This window comes from Lipophrys pholis, assembly GCF_963383615.2.
Source record: "Lipophrys pholis genome assembly, contig: SUPER_23_unloc_1, whole genome shotgun sequence".
Taxonomy (NCBI): Eukaryota; Metazoa; Chordata; class Actinopteri; order Blenniiformes; family Blenniidae; genus Lipophrys; species Lipophrys pholis.
In genome coordinates, this window is record NW_028292329.1 from 81,277 (window position 1) to 90,451 (window position 9,175).

The 9,175-nt window shown below is 56.2% G+C and overlaps 1 protein-coding gene across 1 annotated transcript in view; it reads right to left on the minus strand.

The window, feature by feature from the left end:
* The window catches only part of LOC308127963 (insulin receptor substrate 2-like), a 12,532-nt gene extending 3,956 nt beyond the window's left edge, over positions 1-8,576 (minus strand). The window contains exons 1-2 of the mRNA XM_080493621.1: positions 5,729-8,576; positions 5,112-5,611 (exon numbers count right to left, since the gene is read on the minus strand). Coding sequence (XP_080349747.1) covers positions 5,112-5,611; positions 5,729-8,409 — 3,181 coding nt within the window. The 5' untranslated portion in view covers positions 8,410-8,576. The remainder of the gene's footprint in view (positions 1-5,111; positions 5,612-5,728) is intronic.
* Positions 8,577-9,175: the final 599 nt, after the last annotated feature.

A 9,175-nucleotide genomic window follows, 5' to 3' on the forward strand; every position in this document is an offset into this window, starting at 1 on the left:
TTCATGTTTGCATTTGCACACAACGGGAGTACACGGACACACGTGCACATCAGCAGGGTTTTCAGAGAAGTTGCGTTCCCCCCCCCCCCCCCCCCCCCCCCCACGTTTTAAATGGAGACGCGTTTTTCCAAAAAGTTCCGCCTCGGGGAACGGTTCCCTCTGTCGTTTGGCTTCAACGAGAAGCTGCCACCGCGACGCGAGCCGCTTGTACTATATTGGGAACGGGAGTGAGCCGAGGTGTGTTTTCACACAAACAGACCTTTGAGAGAACAGAGTGTCACTCGGGTCGCGTACAGCCTGAACTCATTCACAGATTAGTGTTTTCAAGGAGACGGGGGTGGGGGGGGGGGCGCATGCTGCAGACGTCTGGATTGAAAACATTCCCGTTTCACTGCAGAAGCGATGCACTTCAATGTGATTTTTCAATATTCTTATTATTAATAGGTGCAGGGAGCCCTTGAAGGACGGTCGCCCGCCGGGTGGGGGCTCCGCCGCAACCGACGTAATTACATAATCTGGGGGATGCAGAGCGAGGGGGAGAGGGTGGAGGAGGGTCTCTGCCGTGTTGCTATGGACACACGAGCAGAGGAGGTGCTGGCGACGAGCAGGAGCTGATGGTTGAGGATGTTTGTGGCGTGCAGGTGGAGGAGGAGGAGGAGGAGGAAACAGGCGACGCAGAAAAACTCGATACTCAAAGAAAAACAAAACACACAAATGCACCAGACATTTGGACCGTTTTTTTTTTTTTCTGCCATTTTAAACCCAAGAAAGTGTCTGGAAAACTGGTGCATTCAGTTCTGATCCTAAAAACACCTCGTCCCCCTCCACCAGCGCCGCCACCTCCACCCCCGTCAGGCGTCTAATCTGGCCTGCAGAGGCTGTAATCTCATCTGGAGCCTGTGGCTGGCTAAATGTGGGGAACGCTGGCCACGCAGTTATCTAGCAGCTAGCGCTTCTGTCTGGAACATCCCGGCCTACTTTATACCCCCCCTCCCCCCCCCACCCACCTCTTCCTCACACACACACAAACTCACTCACACACAGTGCCTGGAAACTCTGACACAAGAACCCGCGGTGTTACGTGTACATGTTTGTTCTCTGTGTATCGTGTAACGCAGCCTTTCTGGATTTTTCTGCCGCGTCGGTTTGCTTTTGTTGACGTCGAGTAAATTAACCACGGAGCAGCCGGGGTGGTGTGTGTGTGTGTGTGTGTGTGTGTGTGTGGTGTGTGTGTGTGTGTGTGTGTGTGTGTGTGTGTGTGTGAATGGAAACAATCACGCTGATGGGTACAATCAGGTAGTGATTCCACAAATGCCGGGACAAAATGTGCCACGGAGAAACGGTGAAAAACAACCGAACGCGTAGCCCTCCTGATGGACTCGTTAGCCACGCGTGGCTGAACATCATAACAAGTGCGCGCGCAGACACACATCCGACGGGAGTGCGTGCAGCATCCATACACAGGACATTCCTCTCCGCCGTGACTGCATGACGTTACCAGGAAGCGGGATTTGAGTAGATGGATGTTTGTAATCTGCGGTGGGCAGCAGATGGCGGAGGCATCATTAGAAGGAGAGAGGACGTATAGCATGTATATGTTGACATGCTCGTGTGCGCGCGTGCGTGCGTGGCGTGTGTGTGTGTGTGTGTGTGTTGTGTGTGTGTGTGTGTGTGTGTGTGTGTGTGTGTGTGTGTGTGTGTGTGTGTGGTGTGTGTGTGTGTGTGTGTGTGTGTGCTGTGCGTGCAGCGAGGACATCGGGGTAATGAGTGTTTTGCGTGTGTGTGTGAAGGAGAGGACAGGGTGGCAGGTGTTTAACCCAGAACCCCTCCAGAGAGCAGCCATCTGCCGCCAGCACTCAGAGGAGACTCCTCCACCTCTGACTTACACCGTCCACCCCTCCCTCCCTCCCTCCCCCCCATCCATCCATCCTGGAAACAAGGGGAGGAAACTGCAGGGACACGTGGAGGGTTTGGTTGGGATCATATCACTGTGGAGCATCGACTTGCTTTAAGCGTTTACCCCCCCCCCCCCCCAAAAAAGTAGCATTTCCCCCTGTTTACACATTGAGGAATCAGGAACGTTTTTGAAAAGTTGCATTGTCCCCCATTTACATGGAGATGTAGTTAGAACATTTTCTTTTTAAAAAGACCTGTTTTCCACTGAGATGTAGCAGGAACCTTTTATTTTAAAAAGTTGCGCTGTCCCCCATTCACATGGAGATGTAGATGGAACGTTTCTAAAAAGTCACGTTTCCATAGAGACTGCGTTGGACCGTTTTCAGAAAGTTGCATTTTTCCCCATTTCCACAGAGACGGACTTAAAGCATTTTCAAAAAGTTGCACGGCTGAGTTAAACCGAAGCAAACAACCGGAGGAGACCTTTGGGAATCAAATCGATGCGAGGCGATGCCGCCGCCGCCGCCGCCGCCGCCAGATAAAGGTATTAGTCAGACGAGGAGTTGGGAGTCGGGAGACGGCTGACTTGGCTAATCTGAGTCTGGTACAGAACATCCACCTGGCTGAGCCGCGGCCGGCGAGCGGGAGACGGCCAGCACCGGTTTAGAGGTAAACACCACCTCCGAGTCACATGGGCTGGCGCCCGGGCCAAACGAGGGGTAAACAAACTCCTGACCCTGATGCAAAAGCTTGTGTCTGCAGACGTTGGTAGACTGGGAGCAGCTCAGTCTCGTTTCTGGGTAGGAGGTCTGTCACATGGGTCTCGGGTTCAATCGCTAAATTCCTCAGGGGCGTCTGGGCCTGACGTGTTGACGTACTTTGATCTGGTCCCCCTCCTGGCGAGCGTGGACTCAGAGGTGTTTGGCTGCATTGGAAACCTGCAGGCCTTGGCCCCGTTTTCAAGTGAAAATGGGGTTTTGGGGGGGGGGGGGGGGGGGGGGGGGGGTACGTTAACTGAAAACACATATTTAAAAAAAGAAATGCTAGGACTGTCTCCATGGAAACGGGGGGTGGAAAACACCGCTTTTTGAAGACTCTCCGACGCCATGTAAACGAACTAAAACACAACTTTCGAAAACTATGTGGAAAGGGGGGGGTAAAACGTAACTTTTTGAAAATGCCTCGAATCAGTCGCGGTGGAAATGAGAGAATAGCGACTTTCCCGCCCGTATTCCATTTACATCCGTTTTTAGCGTTTCTGCCTTTTCAAAACGCTGCCGTGTGAACGTGGAACTTTTCTGAAACAAAAACGCAAAAATGATTTTACTTGAACCGTTGTGGTGTAAATGGGAGGGGGGGGGGGGGGGGGGGCAGTGTGACGTGCCGATCAACACGGATTCAAACCCCCTGCGGGACGCTCCGACCTCGCTCACCCCCGCTCCGTGGTGGGATTGAATGCTCGGTAAACAAGCCGGCGAGGGCTCCCACACTCCCAGAATGCATCCGGTCGGAGCGGGGGGGGGGGGGGGGGGGGGTGAAGGCCTCAGTGAGCAAGTTTGTTTGTTGCTTTAAAAAGCCGACCCCCCACCCCCTTTGCTCCATCTCTGCTTGTCTTACTTCTGCTAAGTGAGCGGCCTAATGAGGCAGAAGGACGGCGAGCTGCACGTGCCATCCTGCACCATTATGCACGCAGTCAGTCCTGGAAAACTAAACAGCCTGCGTCTCTGCCGAGTCTTTATGGATGGAAAAAAAAACAAAACAAAAAAAACAAACCACCCCGCCGCTCTGCATGCGTACGTGCCGGGAGTCCACACGTATGGGCTCGACTCCTCTCCCGCCGTCAAGTTTTATCGGCGGCGTAAAAATATATCTCCCGATCTCCCATCAAAACATGAGCGCGGGGACACGTGCGAGCCAACGCAGCTCGGATCAAAACAAACCGGCCACGCTGCTCCGAGAGGATCGCTTCTGGGAAAACCTATTGATTTGCGCCTCTCGCGGAGGTGGTGCACTACCGCTCACTGAACGATGAGCAGTAACTGTAGGATAAAGTGATCGGAGGACGCCGCGTGGGGGTCAACGTCATCAGACACAAAGGCCTCCTTTGTTTTTGAAAGTGGGGACACCAGTTCACTGGACAGGTCATGAGCCAAAGTCAGCTTCGCTGACCTCGAGGCCGCCGCTGTCGCTTCAATGGGTTTTTATTCTCTGGATTATTTCAATGATTGATTTCGGGGGGTGGGGGGGGTGGGGGGTTAGTGTCCCACCGACGAATCGAACCATGGAGCTGGTGATTGAGCGATGACCCGCCACGGATCTGACGTCAAACTTCAAGCTTTCGCGGGGAATTAAATCCTCCTCTACGATGACATCATCGGCTTTCATCTCTTTTTTTTTTTTTTGGTTTGTGGTTCAATACTGACCCAAATACAATGTTTGTTGTTTATTCCTTCAAAACGAAACTCAATATTCGAGCGACTGTTGTGTCGGGGTTGTTTGGGCTCCCACAGCACTGTCAGGAATGCGTGACATCCAGTTACCCGCACAGCTAAAAACTGGCTTCCCCCCCCCCCACGTCCCCATCCCCTCGCTGCCTGCAAGGACACAAACACTTGCAAAGGGCCTCACATGTCAGGGGGTACCTCACCCCACCCCTCTCCGGCCCCACTCACAAACACATGTGAGCTCGTGCAGGCGAGAACATGAGGTCCCACTTAAAAGTCAACATCTTTTGTTTTTGTTTTGTTTTTTTGTATTCTGGGGCGGTGGAAACGACAGGGGGTCACGTTGACGTGCAACACGCCAGCATCATTTCCATTATTCTATCATGACAACCGGCTCTCATTCATTCCCACGTTGCGTATTTTTAGCGTCTGCAGCAGCGAGGCGGACTCCTGCTCCGTCATGGTGCTTGTTTACTCCGCAGCTCTCCTGCCTGGTCACGTTTCTCAGCAGCCGCGTGCTGCGTTCACGTCCCGCGGGACAAACCGCTGCCACGGCAGCGAGCAAAGGGGGAAGGAGCGCGTCCGACTTGCGCTGACGCTGCGAGCTCGGAGCGCGCCTGAACGCAGCACCGGAACCACATGAATCCAGTTTGAATTTGAATCTCGAGAGGAAAACATGTTTGTTTTCCTTCTTTTTTTTCCTTCACTGTGCAGCTGTAAAACCACCAAATTCGACAGTTGAAAGATAAATCGGACATAAACGCCACGTACCTTTGGCAGTGGTAGCAGCCTCCTTGAATCCCAAGCAGACATATGGCGAGCTGTGTAATCCATTGATGCCCCCCTTGCAGCTGCTGGTGGGCTTGAAGCCGACCAGGTCCTCGCACTTCTCCACCTCGCCGCTGTCCAGCAGGTTCAGGGCGATGTAGTTCAGCCCGCCGGGGTATCCGGCCGAGCTCTGCCGGGTCACGGGGCTGCCGTACTCCTCGTCGGAGCCCTCGCTGCTCCGGGACGAGATGTTCTCCACCGAGCTGTGCCTCTTCACCGCGTCGCCCCGGGCGTACGACGGGAAGACGGGCGTCACGGTGGCGGTGGAGGAGAAGGTCTCGGAGCTGTGGCGCCGGCGGCCCTGTGGGTTGGCCCGGATGACCTTGGCGGCGCAGTCCGGGTCCAGGGTGGGGGAAGAGGAGGCACCGAGGAGGAAGACCCCGATGTGTTCAGGGACGCCCTGGTCGTCGGGGGAGAGCCCTCTCTCCCTGCCGCCCGGGAGGCTGGAAAACAGGAGTCAAAGTGCAGAACGGTGACTTTGAGGTTTCCACTCACCAGACGCCTGGACGTTGGTCGGAAACACCGAGCGAAGATAAAGCGATGAAACCAGAAACACGTACCTTCCTGCGTGGTGGGGAACGAGCTGTGGAGGTGAACTGGTCATTCCAAACGTCATCTCCGTGTAGTCATTTTTCACCTGGTCGCCGAGGCCCTGAGAGTCTTTGTCGCTCTGGTACGCTCCATCCTCCTCCTCCTCCTCCTCCGAGCACAGCGATAACCCCGGGAGCGTGTCCAGGCGCTCGGCTGGTGTCCCGGCCTCCTTCGGCTCCAGGTTGATGTAGTCGGACAGAGACGACTGCCCCGGACCCCCACCGCCGGAGGAAAGCGACAACGGCCGGCGCTCGGCGGACGCGACGGAGGGCGGCGAGAACCTGCTGCTGTTGAAATCTATATTGATGTACTCTCCGGGGCTCCTGGGCTCCCCGGGGAGGGGGTGCTCGTTCATGCTGGGCAAGGTCCTCAGGGTGTCCAGCGACAGCCTGTTGGGTCTGCCCAGCCGCCCGCGGTAGGCCAGGCTCTCGGCCCGGCCGTGGCGGACCGGGGAGGGCGCCGAGGGGCTGAGCGGTGAAGCGTGAGCCGCGCTGGGCTGCATCACGGAGTAGTAGTCCGACTCCCCCGCCCTCTGCCTCAGACTCTGGGGGCTCATCAGCACGTACTGGTTGTCGCCGTCACTCTTGGAGGCTTGCAGTTTGGCCGGCAGCGTGAGGGACCCGTTCTGATAGGACGGCCTCAACGACGCCGGCTCCCCCGCCATCACGCCCAGGTAGTGGTCGGGCGGCGTTTGTAGAGGAGGGGGGTTCCCAGGCGACATGTTCATGTACTCGCCGTGCCTGTCGGGGCTCTCGACGAAGGATTTGGAGCCGTACCACATCCTCATGTAGCCGTTGTCCTCCAGAGAGCTGCTGCAGGGCGAGTTGGTCTTGTTGGTCTGAGGATGCACCCTGGGGTTCACAATCTGCTTCGGTGCCGAGACGCACATGGGGCTCATGGGCAGGTAATTATCCGCCTTGCCAGACTGAGGCACCACACCCGGTGTCATGGGCATGTAGCCATCGTCTCCGAGATTACTGCTGGAGCTTCTGGACGAGCCGATCTCCACGTCTCCGTAGTCTTCAGGGTAGCAGACTTTGGGCGAGGCCGAGTGGGAGTTCTGTCCGTGGGCCATCCTCATGAGCGTGTACTCGTCCAGTGAGGCCGAAGACAACGGCGCCACCACCCGTTGTTGGCGTGGCGTGGTGAGAGAGTGCGTCCTCTTCCTGTACGCCTCGTAAGCGAAACCGTCGCACCCGGACCTGCTGCCGTTGGCTCCCTCCATCATCATGTAGCCACAGAGGTCGCCGGCGTCGCGGGAGGGGGGGGTGCTGGACAGGGAGTCGGGGGTGTCGCTCCGGGTCAGGGACAGGAACCTGGGCTCGCCTGGACTCGAGCCGTAGTCGTCACAGAGCATGAAGCCGGCGTCGCCGAGGGAGCCGGAGATGGAGGCGCTACAGCTGAAGGGTCTCCGGGCTTTGTCGGGGGTGGAGACCCCGGCGCCCCCTCTGGGGGACATGCTGATGGGGCTGGAGGCCGCCGGTGGGGAGTTGGACACCGGCATGGAGCGGCTGTGATGCAGGTTGGAGTTGGACTCCAGCATCCTGCAGGTGCGGCCGCTGCTCAGCGTGTGGGACCTGCTCAGGTGGTTCCCGGCGCCGGGACTGGTGGGGCTCCCGTTCACAGATATGGACATGGACACGGGCCGGGTCACGCTGCCGTCGCCTTCGCTGGCCGTCCGGATCCGGCAGGACGTGAACTTCCTCCCGGGGGACGTGGCAGCCACGCTGTCCGTCCTGGACCTCCTCGCCAGGCCGGTGTGGCTCAGGGGGAGGTTGTTGGGGTTGCGTCTGGTGAGTACGGAGATGGGGTTGGTGCTGGCCGACTGGCTCTTGCTCCTCGGCCGGAACTCGGACAGCTCCTTCATGGCCTTCATGGCCTCCAGGATGGTCTCGTGGATGTTCTGCGCCACCACCGAGTCCTCCGCCTGCATCCAGAACTCCCCGGGCCCGGTGACGGCGGACCGGCCCACCTCGATGAAAAAGAAGCTGTCGGAGTGTCCACACCTCCGGATGTTCATGAGCTGCAGGCTGACCGCGGCCGTCTCAGAGTTCAGCTTCACGAAGCTGATGGTCCTGCTGGACAAACACAGCCGGTACACTCCGGTCAGGTTCTTGATCTGCCCCAAGCCTTTGGATTTCAGGTTGACCTGCCAGACCTCCTTGTACGCCTCCGTGGCGGGACTGAGGAGGCCGTAGCTGGACTCCTCGAAGCCCACCAGGGAGGAGGTGGACGCGGGGCTGTCGTAGAGCTTCCCCTCGGATATGAGCTCGGTGAGAACCCTGAACCAGCTCTCCTGCTCCTGCTCGCTGTCCGCGGCCACGGCGAAGTACTCGTCCTTGGTGTAGAGGGCGATCAGGTGCTTGTGTTTGGCGTCCGCGCGCTTGTTCACGCACAGACACGAGTCCAAAGTTATGAGGCGCTTGGCCGCGGACTTGTTCCGCCACTTCTTCTCGCTCTCGTAGTACTCCAGCCGCGCGGGGCAGCGCTCCGTGGGCTCTCGGAGCACGAAGAACCGCCGGTGCCCGTGCTTCTGCTTCCGCAGGTAGCCGCACTTCTTCACGCCGCTCGTCCCGTTAGAAAGCGGCTGCGCTCCGGCGGCGGCGGCGGCAGCAGCAGGGGGAAGAGGAGGAGGAGGAGGACTGGCCATTTCGCCACGTTAATCTCAGTGAAAACCTTCAAAAAAAAAATAAAAAATAAACACCGCGCTGAATCGTTGTGTCCGCGCTCCCGTTAATCCATGTCAGCGGTGGAGCGATGTGTCCACGGAGCGGAGCGGCGGAGATGTGATCCCGGAGAAAAACAACATGTGACTCCTCCGCGCGCCGCGGAAGCACAAGAAAACACGGAGTCAGGGGGCGGGGTTTGAGCAGGGGCCGTGCCTGTCAGTCACCCGCCACGGCGCTCCTCATTGGGCCAGCTCACAGTGCAAGCCCCGCCCACTCCCGGCTCTCTACAAACAACCTTCTCATAAACACAGAAAAAAATATATCAAAAACATATGGAAAATACATCAAGAGTACCTCAAAAATATATGTATATAAATACTTCAAGAATACTTAAAAAAAAAAAAAACTAAAATATTTCAAGGATACCTCAAAAATACAACAAAATATCAAAAAGAATCCTCAAAAATATCTCAAAACCACGAATATACACTTTCAAATCACAACACAATTCGTACACACTATTTCAATCTTTTCTTTTTCCTCTTTTCTTTTTTTTTTACAGAAAATTGGACAACCCACCTCCAATTTCTTTTTTTTTTTTTTTTTTTTTTAATCAAACCACACTTCTTGTATTGTCTGACTAAATGTGATTAATTTGGATTATAAGGATTGGAAATGCACAATGCGGGATTGTGAGCATTGATCTGTGAGGCAGCAGCACTGTAAACAAGCCTGACGTCCCACTTG